The 16,104-nt window shown below is 39.6% G+C and overlaps 1 protein-coding gene across 4 annotated transcripts in view; it reads right to left on the bottom strand.

Annotated features, from left to right (window-relative positions):
• The window catches only part of LOC138961786 (inositol polyphosphate 5-phosphatase OCRL-like), a 41,484-nt gene that overhangs the window by 19,272 nt on the left and 6,108 nt on the right, over positions 1 to 16,104 (bottom strand). Inside the window, exons 2-10 of one of the 4 annotated variants that reach the window (XM_070333457.1) lie at positions 15,198 to 15,277; positions 13,432 to 13,532; positions 11,709 to 11,747; positions 10,964 to 11,068; positions 10,433 to 10,480; positions 6,167 to 6,340; positions 3,086 to 3,215; positions 2,233 to 2,397; positions 251 to 352 (exon numbers count right to left, since the gene is read on the bottom strand). In XM_070333457.1, coding sequence (XP_070189558.1) covers positions 251 to 352; positions 2,233 to 2,397; positions 3,086 to 3,215; positions 6,167 to 6,340; positions 10,433 to 10,480; positions 10,964 to 11,068; positions 11,709 to 11,747; positions 13,432 to 13,532; positions 15,198 to 15,277 — 944 coding nt within the window. The remainder of the gene's footprint in view (positions 1 to 250; positions 353 to 2,232; positions 2,398 to 3,085; positions 3,216 to 6,166; positions 6,341 to 10,432; positions 10,481 to 10,963; positions 11,069 to 11,708; positions 11,748 to 13,431; positions 13,533 to 15,197; positions 15,278 to 16,104) is intronic. The other 3 variants (XM_070333458.1, XM_070333459.1, XM_070333460.1) reach the window with 3 other exon arrangements.

The following is a 16,104-nucleotide window of genomic DNA, read 5'->3' on the forward strand; positions in this document are numbered from 1 at the left end:
GACCGATGCAACCAAAAGCGCGAAGCGCTGTCGTAATGTCAATGTCAAATGGTTGAAATAATTTCCCTGGCTTCAGTACGATGAAGAAAAACAGACAATGCATTGCCGCACGTGAATACTGAGAGTGGGCCCCAGATTTTTGTTTTCCGCCCCAGCAATTTCCATTTCTGGGGCCAGTGTGGCCCCAGGCCAAATAAGTTAGTGTCGACCCCTGGTGTGTGTGCGCTTCTTAATGTGATAATGTACCCACCCTATGGCGTAGATGTCTGGCGCTCGTTCATCCACCACCAGCCATTTGTTGAGGGCCTGTGTCGGGGACTTGCCGTTCACATTCCACGTGCCACAAAATACCCTGCAACCACAAGTCTTATACAACACTCACACTTTTCTAGCACCAACGTCAGTCACAGATAGTTTGTAAGTTACAAACACTGCATTACAAACAAAACAACTTAAGTGCAGAATTAAATGCACTGAAAATGGTCTACAATTGATGAATACTCTTATTTCACTAATGAATGCTTAAACAGTCAATGAAGAAATATATTCCTTTGTGAAACTTGCATATACAGGCAAATCCGGATAAGACGAAATTGAAGGGACCGAATTGTTATTGTGTCCTATCCGAAATTTCGACTTGGTCATAGTACAGTGGAACCCCTCTCTAGCGACCTTGAAAATGTTGACAAAAATCGGTCCTTATGGAGGGGGGTCCTTACAGAGGGAGGGGGCGGGGCCACAAAGAAAGTCACCTCAGATTTTCTTAAAAAAAGAAAACAGAGAAGTTTGAGTTGCTGACGACCGTTTCCTCAAGCAAACTGCTTCGATTTCATGTTTGACATTGTCGATGGTGTCCACCAGTTCTGGTGCATGTTTCAATGCACAAAGTTAGTTTCTGAGCAAGCATTTCTTTACAGCAGTCCCTGCAATGATGAAGGCCCTCCTAGAAAGAGAGTGAAAAATCGGCCACCGTTCTTAGCATCCCGTATCTGTGTGTAACCTCTTTCATTGACAAGATACTCTTGTTTCCCTGCAGCCGTGACCAGTGAGTCGGTTACCTAATCTGTGAACCCTTCAGTTGTGTTGCTTTGTCAAAAGTTAGACACAGTCAACTAGTTTTGCTCTGAGTGAACACGGTGCAGCTGGCCTCAATTAGCCGGTGACACCTCTCTGGCCACAACACCAAACAGTACATGGCTGGGGGGAGAGAGAGAGGGAGAGGGGGTAGCTGGCTAAACTCAGTGGGGTGTCCGGTGTCACTGAAGTCAGCAGGAAGAGCATTGGAGAGAAATAGAGAGGTGTACTCTTCCAAACAATTTCCAAGGATCAGTTGTCAGGACTTAGGGCAGTCAGTGAGGGAGAGTGGTTTGTGTACAGTCCGACTGAAGAGTGAAAAGTCACTGCCACAAGATCGGCATGCAGTCAATAAAGCCAGACAAGAAGAATGATTATGACATGCGGCTCTATCTGCTGGTTTTTTTTTATTCAAACTGGTTTTCAACGCTTATTCTCACAAAGCATCTGCACACCTGCCTCTGTGCTGTGTTTGTGTGGCTGCTTTCGTATGATGTCAGTGCATATGGTGAGTGCGTTCACTGCCTTGTCACCACTTCCGCACCTTTTTCAGAATGTTTTCTTGGAGTTGGATAATTCTCCTTACTCCTCGCCCCCTCCTTACTCCTCGCCCCCTCCTAACTTCAGTTCATACTTTATTGCGTGCCGACTGACCAGTCGGTGTGGCGTCCGTGTAGAGAAGAAGGGAATAAGGTTACACAATGCGCTAGTGTGAGACGCCAAGTTTCGTGTTTCGAGTTGCTGTAGTAAATATAGAGTAAACTTTGTCTTTGGGACTGACTTTCTGTTGTGTGCTATCCGTCTTTCGACTTACGTAAGAGAAATCCCATTTCGAGCTCAGGGTACTTTGTACACATAGATAAAGAGGGATAATTCCGGACCAGAATTTCTTTGTGTGCTAAGCGAATTTTTGACTTAACCGTTTGTGAGTTAGCTGGATTTGCCTGTATACATATATATGTAAAATGTATGTTCTTACTTTCAAATCACAAACAGACACAGAGACACATGTACACAAGTCCCCAATCACACACACAAACATGCATAAAGATAGAGTGACAGCCACACACACACTGACTCATACATATCCAAATTCCTCAATCACACACATACAATTCTCTTATCACACACTGTGAGGGACTTAAAAATCACGGTTACCTGACTTTGGTGAGATCTACGAACTCGTCCTCCCTGTCCATGAGGATACGCTTAGCAACGGCCTCTCTGCTGGAGACGGGCTTGGCGCCAAGCGGCAGTTCTATCCCCGGTCCCAGACCCAACTGTCTCTGCATGGTTTCTATGGAATCCGTCTGGTCAAAATCTCTGCAACAGTTATAGCCCCCCATGATTTACCACAAGAATGATGAAGACGAAAGCAGGCAATGATTCACACGTGACCATGGAACTGTGTACTGCTTCACAATGAACTAAACTTGTCAAAGTCTTTCAATACCAAACTGAGTACCAGGATGAGATCAAATGAGAAATAGGTGTCCTGAAGAAGGAGGAACCTCATCTCTGGCTGTATTGATAACAACTTCCAACAAGGAAACCAAAAACAGATAGACTGCTAACGTCCTACAAATTCAGAATGATGTGTTTTGTTATTAATTAAAGTTCCAATAGCCTAGCATTCTTGTTTTTTGATTCCAACGAGTCAGCACACACAAGAAGGCATCAGTAACACAACGGAAGGCACCAGTGACACAACAGAAGGCACCGGTGACACAACGGAAGGCACCAGTGACACAACGGAAGGCACCAGTGACACAACGGAAAGCACCAGTGACACAACGGAAAGCACCAGTGACACAAAAGAAGGCACCAGTCACACAAAAGAGGGCACCAGTTACACAAAAGAAGGCACCAGTTACACAAAAGAGGGCACCAGTTACACAAAAGAGGGCACCAGTTACACAAAAGAAGGCACCAGTCACACAAAAGAAGGCACCAGTCACACAAAAGAAGGCACCAGTCACACAAAAGAAGGCACCAGTCACACCTATCCTACCTGTGGGCGTCCAGAGAGTCCCGTGAGCCATAGCTGCTGCCCATGGCAGCGGACATCCCTTGACCGTTCATCTGTGTCTTCCGCTCAAAGCTGTCCGTGAACCAGGTAGTACTTGATGACGAGTCTCTGTCTGTATAAAGCATTAATCTTCATTGTATTAGTTACGTTCACATCTTTTCTTTCTGCATAAAGCCCTCTTTACTTAGTGACGTTCACATCTTCTCTGTGACTGTTTAAAGCAATCTTAATAGCATAATGTTTACATCTTTCAACATAAGTGACATAATACAATAATGTTTAACACTGAAAATGAACTTCAGTTTCTGAAAATCATGGTTTGTTTACAATCCTTACTAAAATATAAATAAAAAGAAAACACCAGTAACCAGGTTGGGTACGTTTATATCTATAATCAATATTTCGGCATGTTACTGCAGTCTTCGGGATGGTAAGCTTATGGAAAGAATGGAATGACGGCACATGACATCCTTACTAACTCAGGTCATTAGAAAGCATCAAGAAACTGGAATGTTTGCTCAGGAATTTTGCACAAAGAAGAATTATATTCCTTCGAGGAACTGGGACTAAGACTGTTAGCATCTACAAAGCATGAGTCATCAACTCCCCCTGCAGAGGCTTAAATCTTCCATACCTCAGAAAGCATGTATGAATTTCCAACAATTTACACAGCCCCCTGAAGTATGCACACTTTTCACTTCTTCAAATAAAATGAAAAATATGAAAACATCAACACGGAGGAAAATGTTAGCTTTATCATTTCAGTGTGATGAAAAAATTACTCAAAAATGAGAAGAAGAAACACAACCTCTCCCCTCGTATGCTTTAATGCATGCTGCTATATAATTCTATTATCTCTCTGTATACACTATAAACACAGCTGGACTAGTATCAATATCAACAGCTGTAGGAAAATAAATACGACATAGGACACACACAAAGAGTTAGCCCTACACCTAATTTAACACACCTTTTCCAATTGATTTCATTACTAATTCTGTCATTCTGTGCATTGAACATAACAGTTCTTGACTGCTCCATTCCAATCACACCGAGCAATTATTGGGTAATCATCTGAGTTTGTATTCATTGACTAATAAGCAGTTAATTCTAACCTACATATCATTCTGATGGGACATGTCAGACATACTGACAATGATAAATGCCTTGCATACCAACTTGTGCAGCTACTGAAGGCAAAATGTGAGTGCAGAACAAAATAATTTCAACTCATCCCAGTGCAGATAGTACATACCGTAAAGTACCTTGTAAGCGCCCAGTATCGAGTAAGCGCCCACCCCCCACTTTTAGTCAAAAACCGTGCAAAAGGGTATAGTACCTTGTAAGCGCCCACCCCCCACTTTACACCATTGAAATCAGGGGAAATAAAAATTCCGCACTTGATCTGCTAGTTTTGTGAATAATTTCCCTTTCTTGCAAACCCTATCACGTGTGTCTGCATGCCTTGGATCTAAACGCCTGCAAGTCAATGATTACAAGATACGGTTAGATACCGCTGATCAAATCATACACCGTTGCATTTAAGCTGTCAGCTCTTGACTATTTGGATAATAACGCCAATGGAAATGTGTCGCAAACAGCAAGTGAGTTTGGGGTAGATAGAAAAAGGATACGAGAATGGCGAGAGAATCGCGATACCCTGTTACGTCACCAGGCCGGAAAGGAAAAGAAGAAGCGAAAGTTACATGGCGGTCGAGACGTCGGATCAGAAGACCAGAAGATCTCTCTCTGATCTCTCTCTCTCTCTGATCTCTCTCTCTCTCTCTGATCTCTCTCTCTGATCTCTCTCTCTGATCTCTCTCTGATTTCTCTCTCTGATCTCTCTCTGATCTCTCTCTCTGATCTCTCTCTGATTTCTCTCTCTCTGATCTCTCTGATCTCTCTCTCTCTCTCTCTCTCTCTCTCTCTCTCTCTCTCTCTCTCTCTCGAAAACAGTCTTTGGCCAAGTAAAATAGACTGCTGCCCATATCCAGAAGAAGTACGCCTTGTTCAAGGGAAACAGAGACACAGTGCGGCCGACAGCGGCACCTCTGCAGACAAGAAAAGGATGCGACGACATTTGTCTCCCCAAGCTCTTCTAATGACAATACGAACAAGAAAAACAATGGAAGATGAAAAAAGAAAGTAGATATGATTACGAAGTGATCAAAGATCACATTTCTTACTGAAAACTGCCCGTGCATAGGGTGTAGTACCTAGTAAGCGCCCACCCCCTACTTTGGGTCGGAATTGGTGCACAGGGGGGGTGGGCGCTTACAAGGTACTTTACGGTAATTATACAGTGGAACCCATTTTTAAGACCCCCAATTTAAGACTCCCTCCTTTTTAGGACTCTAGCTGATTTCTCAGATTGTTTAAAGTCTTAAAAGGGGGGTTCCACAGTATGTGAAAACAAAAAGTACTACTTTTTAGCGTCACTTACATACAACTCAAGTTTTCTCCTTGTATACACATAGTATGAATAAAATCAGAGTTAAAATGACTTTAAAAAAGCATTATAGTAGATTAATAACTTATTTAATAAACAAGCAAAGAAACTTAAACAAAATTGAACAGCAAAGAAAAGGCAAATAAAGAAACTACATGTATAAACAAATTTCCATTCTGAACCCTTAACTATTGTAAAGACCTCTTTATACAATGTGCGCACATAGGGCAAGGACAATACACTGGGGAAAAGACCACCAACTACAACCATCAAGGGAATGCAAATAAAGACAAAAGTCTTAGCTCTACTAGTTTCTTCTTCGTCTACCTCTCACTAAAATGAAACACCCCGTTTATGACACTGTTCTATCAGACAATCTGTTTTGTAAATACTGTAAATTTACCTCCGTTGACTTCCTCCATTTTTGAAACCAGATTTTCTCAGAATTTCTTAAAAGGGGGGTTCCACTTTTTGTCATTATAAAAAAGGAAAGAAGGCTGCCCACAACTATGCACATATTTTTACGACAATAAAGTGTTCTACAACTACGATGTCTACAACAACAAAAAATAAAAAAATAAAAATGTATGCCACACACAATAGCAAGGACACACCTTGAAAGTCCGTCTCAGACACAGAAACCTTCATGTTCGAATCTTCCAGATTCATGTACTTCAGGGGGTCAAAGACATCCTCCGCGAAAGGATTACTCTGCCCCAGCCTCGTTCTATACTTAGTCAGCCAATCAAAGGAGGGCACCGCGCCAAACGCTGCATTCTGGGAGTACACTGTGGGAGGAAATAGGTCAAGGTCACCCGGGGTCACAGTGAGGGTTCATTGGTGAAATGAGGGAATGTGCTGGGTTGAGGGGGTTGGGGAGTGATGGAGAATGTGATATCTAAAGTACATATTTCACTACTGAAGCAGTCAGTCATATATGGGTCCTTCCACAAAGCTGTGTACCACAAGAGGGTCATGACTTTAGAGTAAAATTTTGGAATGTTTTCCTTGCTTCTCGAATGATATAAGGATATCAACAGACTGCAAATTAACCAAAGAGATAACGATAATATAATCAAGAAAATCGTTCGGTTGGTTAGTGTTTTGTATGAAAGCAAACACTGAAAATGACGTCAAAAATGGCGGTTTTTTGTGTAACATGCTTAAATCTTGATTTTAAGTATCCCCGTGGCTGCTAATGAAATGCGACCAAGAACTCCCCGATATACATCTTCGTTGTGTTTTGTGCTAGTGTTACATATGCACTTAGCTGTTTTCCCCTACACATTTTTACAGTGTGCATTTGGATCGTTTAAAAAAAACGGTTGCCTACGTAACATTTGGTCTCTAAAACCAACCGCGAACTACGTGAACATGTCTATAACTTCTGCACGCACGAATATGCGACTGTGTGTATTATTAGGCACAACTGATGTGAAATGAACGTGTTAGAATGTGCGCCGTGTAAAATTTGATCCGATATGAATGTGATTTTGCCTTTCGCGTGTCGCCACAAAGCTTCGTTTCTATTTGTTCTGGTTACGCTGGATCGTTAAAAATGATATTTGTCACTTATCAACGCATCAAACTTGGTGTTCCTTTCGCATGTGATGTTCTTCAGCTAGTCTTTCGGATGAGACGAAAAATCGAGGTCCCTTCATGTACACTACATTGGGGTGTGCATGTTAAAGATCCCACGATTGAAAAAAGGGTCTTTCCTGGCAAAATTGTATAGGCATAGATAAAAATGTCCACCAAAATACCCATGTGACTTGGAATAATAGGCCGTGAAAAGTAGGATATGCGCCGAAATGGCTGCGATCTGCTGGCCGATGTGAATGCGTGATGTATTGTGTAAAAAATTTCATCTCACACGGCATAAATAAATCCCTGCGCCTTGAACATGTGCGCGATATAAATTGCACAAAAAATTAAAATAAAATAAAAAAATAAAAAAATCCCTGCGCTTTGAACTGTTCCCACGGAATACGCGCGATATAAGCTTCATATTGATTGATTGAAAGGTTTTTCCATAAAAAAAAATCCATATATTTTTGAAACGCAGCAGGTGTGGAGCATTTTATGAGTCGTTACCAACGAGGGACGAATGTTACGTAGGCAACCTTTTGCGACTCTTCGTTCTTAAAGTTAATATTTTTAAAAAGTTCGACATTTCAATGTTTTATTTTGTGATAGACGTGCTCGGTGTCTCTTTGTCAAGTCTTAGGCTATTCTTTGTAGTCTAGTCCTGTTCAAGTTGTAAGAGTTAAGGGAAAAAACACGTTAACTTTCATCAAAATTAGAACACACTCGACTATATTTTTTTTCCGAAAACGATAAATCGAAGAAAATCAGATTAAATGCTGTTGTGAAATAGATATGTGATTGTAGATAAAAGTCATGTGTATTTTTGTGCCAAATATCATGCATTTCTGATGTATGAAGTTGCTGTAAAACCGTTTCCTAGAAATCCAATATGGCGGCTGTTTCCATAGCAACGCCGATCTGTGTCCATTAATATTTGCACATTTCATTGATTGTTATAAGTCACTTCAATGACTACCAAGAACACTAGGTTATTCCATGTATTCTCCAAGTTTAATTTTAGTGCCACACATCGCCTTAACACTAAATTTGTATGAATTTTGCGCAAATAATTTCTGAGGCTGAATTTCTTCCCAACTAAGAAAATTGTAATGACAAATCCAAACATGATTTTTTTGCATTTTTGATCAGTTCCCGAATAAAATAGATATAGATATGTCATGTTTGCTTTAACAATTTGCACAAATATTAGACAAAACGGTATTCGCGGAGACGCACTCACCGTCTCAACCTTCAGGTTTCGGCTAACCTAGCCTTACTTGTCTCTATGATAACCTGATTCTGGGCATTCAGTGTACATCTTGTAGCTACATGTTGACTCAATGTTATTTATTGACTCACACGAGTGGATTTGTTTGTTACTTCACACAGACGATGTTTGTTTGTTGCTTGACACAGCCAACAAATACGTTTTTGTTACCTATCACTAGTTCAGTTTGTTTCCCCTGACTGCATTTTGTTCGGGATACGCTCTAAATGTGAAGCAAAAAAAGCTTGTTACTATATACTATGGCTTTTTGTTATCTGTCTTGTGTGTTTAGATCTCATGTTACGTTAAACATGTGTGATGTTACACAACTTTCCGACCACCCCTCGTATCCAAAAAGATTAAACTTATTTTTTGTTTAGCATGGCAACGTGACATATGTCTATATCTTTCACATAAACCTTAATAACAACCTACACTTTCAATTTCCACGATGCATGTCACACTTTTGGTACACAGCTTTATGGAATGACCCATATATATGCTAAAAGCAAACAGTCCAGCAATCTACGATGCACAAATGTTTTAATATTAAGATGAACATGAATTCAACCTGAATTGTTACTCATGTAGATATTTTCCATTCCAAAATGTTCAAGTTATTTAAATAATTTTGCCTTTGATTCTCAAGTCTTTCACACTCTGAACACCCAATACTTTTCCGATAGGGCATAATCATAACCCTTATAAATTAACCACATCTTATACAGAAAAAAATGATATATTATACCCGTGCTTGTCAGGCAATGTATGTGTGAGTGAGAGCATGCAATATAATTGTGTCAGGACACATGGCATATATGTCCATATGATGCTAAGATGGCTTCTTATTCAGGCATGCTAATAAGCTCATTTCCATTAAAAAAATCTAAACAACGAAGTGACTGTGGTAAGATGAACAAAGTTAAAAAACAAAGGATTACTGTACTCACCGATACAAAGACGACAAAAGACGATAACGAATTTTCGCTTCTGAAAGCTTCATCAGGAAAAACAAGAACACAAAAGACAACAAAAAGCAGACGCAACACGGAACGAACAAGGTTTGAAAGAAAATCAATTTCTTTCAAACCTTGTTTGTGCAGACGCAACACGGAACGAACAAGGTTTGAAAGAAAATCATTTTCTTTCAAACCTTGTTCGTTCCGTGTTGTGTCTGATTTTTGTTGTCTTTTGTGTTCTTGTTTTTTCTGATGAAGCTTCCAGAAGCGAAAATTCGTTATCGTCTTGTGTCGGTGAGTACAGTAATCCTTTGTTTTTTAACTTCATTTCCATTACTCAAGCCAAGCTCTTTTTACCTGAAGAGTTCAGTATACAATTATGGATTAAAACTGCGTTATTTTGTAAAAGACAAGTTGTAGGTGCCTTATTTGCAGTTTTCGAGGGAACTTGTAAAATTCTTGACTCTCTTATACAGGTGCAACGTGACATTCCATACATCAGATATTAAGCCACCCAACATCAGATATTAAGAAACCCAACATCAGATATTAAGCCACCCAACATCAGATATTAAGCCACCCAATCCTCATGTCTTTTAGAATGCATTAGCATTCAAATACGTTAAGTCAACAATCAGACATGAAAACAAGAAAAAGAAAACGTAATTGTTCAAGCAAAGTCCTGGCTCAGTAAAGGTTGTCTGCACGTACGTGATAGTATTTGATAATGTACAAAGTACAGTACAGTAATTGACTTTGCTTTCTAATAGGCAACCTTTACTGAGAGGAATCAATTATGAATTTGCAAACTGTAATCTTAAATTGAACAAAACTTGAAATTACCATCATGACAGGGCTTGAGACAGAATATGTTAATTGTTATGTATCTGAATCTCCCACAAAAAGCCGAAATAGATGAAAATGATACAAAAGCTGCATTTATAGCCACAGGCGTACTTTTAAATAACAGCAACAGGAGATTGTTTAAAAATAAATAAATTCAGTAAAACAGTCTGCTCAAAGCCTGCATGACCATAGAAGTACACAAATTAACATAATACATGTACCATTTAATCGGACACAAGAAAGTGCCTTCCACCTTTGATCTCTGTAGCCTTGTTAATTAAAAAGATTAAAGTTTAAACAATTATGATTGCAAATTGAGGCCAGAATCATATACTGTGGTACTGTTTACTGGGCATTGATAGAAAGACAAGCAAACACACACACACACACACACACACACACACACACACACACACACACACACACACACACACACACACACACACACACACACACACACACACACACACCTCTATTTACAAACCAGGAAGTATTCACAACACATTTTTTCCTCAATCAAATATTCAACTACTCAATGCAACTCAACTTCTCAAATGTCATATTTGCCCTAGAGGCAGGTAAGGTAACAATTCATATGAACACCAAAATGTCCTGCATTTGCATAACCAGTATGACATTTGGGGGCCTACTAAGGTGGAAGGGTTTTGCAGAGGTATACACAGGTGTTCATTACAACCAAAAAGGACGTCATCACATGTGCAAATTCTGAGGGATAAATCACATCAACTTACGATCTTGGGCTCGCTTAATCTCTGCCAGAAAAGCCTGTGTAGACTTGTGCTGGGGCATTTCCAGCAGAATGTGAACCTCTGGAGATTTGAGTCCCAGTAAAAACTCTGAAAATTCCAGAAAACAAAATGTTTGTTACAAGCCCCTGTCACAGCTGGGTCATAAAGATAAAAAGAAAAGATAATGTCAAGCTAGCTGTATCATTAGTGTATGCAGTTTCACATTTCACTGATGCAGATCTATACAGTGGAACCCCCCTTTTAAGACCCTTGATAAAAGACTTTAGCCACCATTTGAAGACATGCTTGCTTTTTTTCCAGATGTCCTCTTCATAACATCTGTAAATTTACCTTCATTTGAAGAATACGACTCATGAGAGAGAGAGAGAGAGAGAGAGAGAGAGAGAGAGAGAGAGAGAGAGAGAGAGAGAGAGAGAGAGAGAGAGAGAGAGAGAGAGAGAGAGAGAGAGAGAGAGAGAGAGAGAGAGAGAGAGAGAGAGAGAGAGAGAGAGAGCCACATGCAGACATAGACAAACAGAGGACAGACAGACCAAAACAGAAGACAGACAATAATGTTTGTACCAGAAGTCACATGTATGCCATAGACATAAAGCTAGGATCCATATAAGTGCATATGGAAACAAAATCCACCAAATTGCCTGTGCAACATATAAGAGATAGAGAGCAGGAACAGGGTAACGATAAGTGTAATGGTATCATCTGACAATGTCTGGTATTCATTACCAACCTGTGGAGGGCTTTCCACTGGAGTCGCCTCTCGGTGTCTCTGCACACACAACAATCACACAGTGTAGATACAGGGGAAATAACTCTGTGGGGTTTGTGTAGATTGTGAAAGAGTGAATACTTGTGCTATAAGTGAGGCATTAGCTTTCTACACACACTCCTTATCTGCATGTTTCAAACACAACCCTTGCGAGGAATTTGTCTATAATAATGTCACAAGGGAAAGATTGACTCACTTAAACTATTATATTTATAGACAAATACAGGGGGAAACAAATCTAGGTTTAACTTCAGTACCATTACACCAAAAGTTGCTTTCAGGAAACACTAACAGCAGCTACAATTAATGAAACACATTTTGTGTGTGTTTGAAAAAACATACAACTATCAACAATACACACAACTTCATACAGACACAGCTCAAACATAAATTAAAGACATTATACACACACACACACTGTTCACACACACTGTTCACACACACACAGACATCACACAAACACACAAATATAGCAACACACACACGCATATGCACACACATGAATTAACATACACACAGAGACATGTATACAAACACACACTGACACTGGAATGTGCAACGCAGTGTATTATTATAACCATTGATTTCGCATCAGCTGTCAACCATAACAGATGGCAAGATCATAATTTTGTCAAGAGACGTAGGGTCATGCAGTTAAGCACCTCTTGACATTCAGTATGAGGATGACTAAAGACTTCAACATTCTTGTATTCAACATCAGCCATTAAAACTCCAATAAGGAAAAAACAAACAGTATTTCAACAGAATCATTCATGTCCATTCCCAATTTTGGTTTGAAAATGTAACGTAACATTTGAGTTACCCCTCATTTCTTCTTTCTGTAAGGATTATGAATGGCGCTATATATATATGAAAGTGTACATCCTGACATAACTGTGAACGTCACTTCACTTTTGCACTTTGCAAGGCCTTTAGAAAACATTCACCCAAATAACACAGGAGACTTGCGAAACAACTGCATGCATACACGTATGTAGTATAAAGTTCAAAGATAACTGGAGTATTGTAAAAAAAAAATTGAATCCAGATGGGTTTTTTTAAAATTATTCCAGACATAGCGATGCACGAGGTTGGTAAGATTATAGAACTCAGTAACTGTAGCCCCAAGGAAGTTCAGTGATGGCGATAGTATTTGTTCAAACCGGTACGCAAACTTTTATGATGCAAACAGTCCAGAAAAAAACCGGTAGGCTGGTCATTGGAACCAGTAAGAGTCCAACTCAGAGTACTGGTTTTGATGTTTTACCAGCGAAAAATCCCGGTAGTTCTAAAAATCAACCGGTAGGTCATACCGGCAGCCAAGTATGTTCCGGTATTTTCTCATTTCAACCTGTAAAATACTGGTAATTACCAGTTAATGCCAATACGGGGAAGTTTTAGGGAGCTTACAAGAATCTGTGTTTTTCTTGGAAACACAACTTATTGTCGAGGGCCTGTAGCAGAAAGAAGCCTGCTAGCCCTGTCAGGAATTCAGGAAATGCAAACACAACATGTGTATTTCTGTGTCTACCTGATAGGGATACAGGCAGTGTCTGTCCCTGTGTCTCATTGTTGGCCTGTGAATGTGTCTCACTGTGTCTGTAAGTGTAACTGTAACTCGGTCTATGTCAGTATGTGCCTTTCTAAGTCTGTCTGTATGAGCCCGTCTGAAAATACCACATACCTGCATGACATCGCAGCTGTGATTCAACAGGTAGCACTGTCTCCAGCTTCATGTCTTCACTGCTAAGACACGGAATCCGGTTGGTTGTGAAGATGAAAATACTGAAATAAAAACAAATGGTATACTTTCACAAAAACCTGTGCGGAAATGTATATGTATGTACAATGTACTAAAAATCAAAGGAATGTGATCATCATCATAATCCATATTAAATCTAAAAGCTCAAATACTCACCAACTTAATTCCTTTTCTATAAACTCAAAGTCAAATACAGAAGTGTGTCCTTACCACTATACTTTCTTCCTAACACTGTAACACTAACAGGCTCATAATACATGTAATACCAATGTATCCTGAAATCTGTAATAAAAGCTGTACAAAAGAGGCGACTGTTTTTTCTCATTCACAAACATTTGCTACCACTACGCTTTACCTGTACCACTCACCTAAAAAAAAAAGTTGTTTCCTTTAAGTTAAACAAAAAAACTGCTAGTGCTAGGGACAGTACATTTGTTCCTAACACTGCCATAACTTTGGCGAATTTATTACATCAAAAAGATTAACTGTCAACAACAATAATTACACAGCTCCAGTTTTGGAATTTTAAATCAGGCCACAAAAAAAATAGGTGTGGTTACGGTAACATAGCCAAAAAAAAATAGGGTAGGTAGGTAGGCAATCACTTTTTTTTCCAATGTGTACAAATTAAACCTACTTGACAGGGAAATAAGTGTGCGACTCGGGCGCTTTCGCTTTCATTGCGTTTTTTGCACTCGTTTTTTTTTTTTTTTTTTTTTTGACAAATGTAATAAAAAGTTACAGGATCGGCCCCTAAAAATAGGGTAGGTCGGGTTACCGTAACCACACCTATTTTTTTTTTTAGGCCTTAGGTTATATATATATCAAGGAAAAGAAAAGCCAAACAAAGATTTTCAAGTGGGAGCCCAAATTTTCGACCTGTTGCCAGGCCTTCCTCAGGGGCGTGTAATTCTGCGAGACGTCAATTCATGCATCAATTACTGAGCAACACAATACCATGGTTATTTCAATTACAAATCACAAAGCAAATATTTCAAAGATAAAATTTACATTCAAGCTTAAATCTACTTGCGTTTTGATTGTAATCAAAACAAATGCACACGTGCGAATTCCAAAGTAATTACGTCAAAGGTATACCTATCTTGTAGTGACGTATTCGTCGCTGGTGATGTAATTTCAAAGTTCGAACAAAATGGATACTTTTTCGTGCCGTGAACAGGCAAAATTATCATTCCAATGTCTCTTCACTTATGCGTAAGTACTTAAACGCATTTTTTTATGCCAAATAATTTTTTTAATTTTTAAAAAATAATTGTTTTTAATAATATAATATATGTATACATACATGTGCAATAAACAAAGAAGAAACACAGTTACATCAGAAGGCCTTCAATTTCAAAAGCTTATTTGCATTGACAGTGACATTGAATAATGCACTCTAGTTTCAGGTTCAAAACATGATTATTAGTAGTATGTTTTGAACCTGAAACTAGAGTACATTACATGTAATATTATTACATTTACATGTACTGACATTGATCGAGTACATGTAGTTATCTGCACACAGCATACTGATCTAAAGGGGTTGTTTTAAATGTGTCACTGTCAATTTCAAAGCTGAACTGAACATGCCCAGTCATGGCACACTTCAAAAGCCTGATGATAAAACCACTTGAAACAGACACGAAGAAGGTTACAAATAGTATTACAAAGAACGGGCTACTTACGCATGTTCATCTCTTTTTTCTGTTATGGCGATAATACGAAGATGTCGTTTGTCGTCGATGATTTTGGCAGCTTCAATGCACTGAAGACACGAAAGAAAAGAGGATGCTTTAACTACATGTATCAGGTTCATTTACTGTTGGCTGTTTAATGAATCTATAACAGTATATTAGCAACACAGTTCTCATTTTTGTGTTCTTCAGCTGATAAACACAGACTTGCATCCTTGTTCTTTTCATTCAAATATAATTATGTAAGAACTGTGTACTGCAGGGGCGGATTAGGGGGTTCCGGACCACTCCCCCCCCCCCCCCTTCCAAATTAAAAAAAAAAAAATTCTGTCTGTGATTGCCATAAAAATAAATAGATAAATTGCCATTATTTAAATTTTAATTCTAACTTTAAAAGAAATAATGAGTGGCTGCTGACACCAGTTGATCATGTTTAAAATCAAGGAAAAGCCACAAATTGTTTATAAAATAGCTAAAATTCTTCAGATCCCCCCCCCCCCCCCCCCCCCGCCCCAAACGGGGCATTTACCCTGTACCCCAAGTTGTAACCCCCCCCCCCCTCCTTTGGCTTAACTGCTCCGCCCCTGTACAGTACTTTCGAGACTATAAGGCGAAACTTTTCCCCTCAACTTTTACCCCTGCGCCCTATTGACCGGTATCATCCTGAGGTCACAAGACCAACAGCTCTCACTCTCACTCTCAGAATACAGACTCTTTGATCGTACCAATCAGAGATGAGATTCTCTAAAAGTGTTTTGGGAGGAAAATATTTGGCGGGGGTCTGGGGGCCTTCAGCGGCCCCCAGTGGGGTCCAGGGGCAACGCCCCTCGTGGGGGTCAGGGGGCAAAGCCCCCTGAAGCTGAAGATTTGTTGACACTGTGACATTAAAAAAAAAACT

Source organism: Littorina saxatilis, linkage group LG3 (assembly GCF_037325665.1).
Source record: "Littorina saxatilis isolate snail1 linkage group LG3, US_GU_Lsax_2.0, whole genome shotgun sequence".
NCBI classification, from domain to species: domain Eukaryota; kingdom Metazoa; phylum Mollusca; class Gastropoda; order Littorinimorpha; family Littorinidae; genus Littorina; species Littorina saxatilis.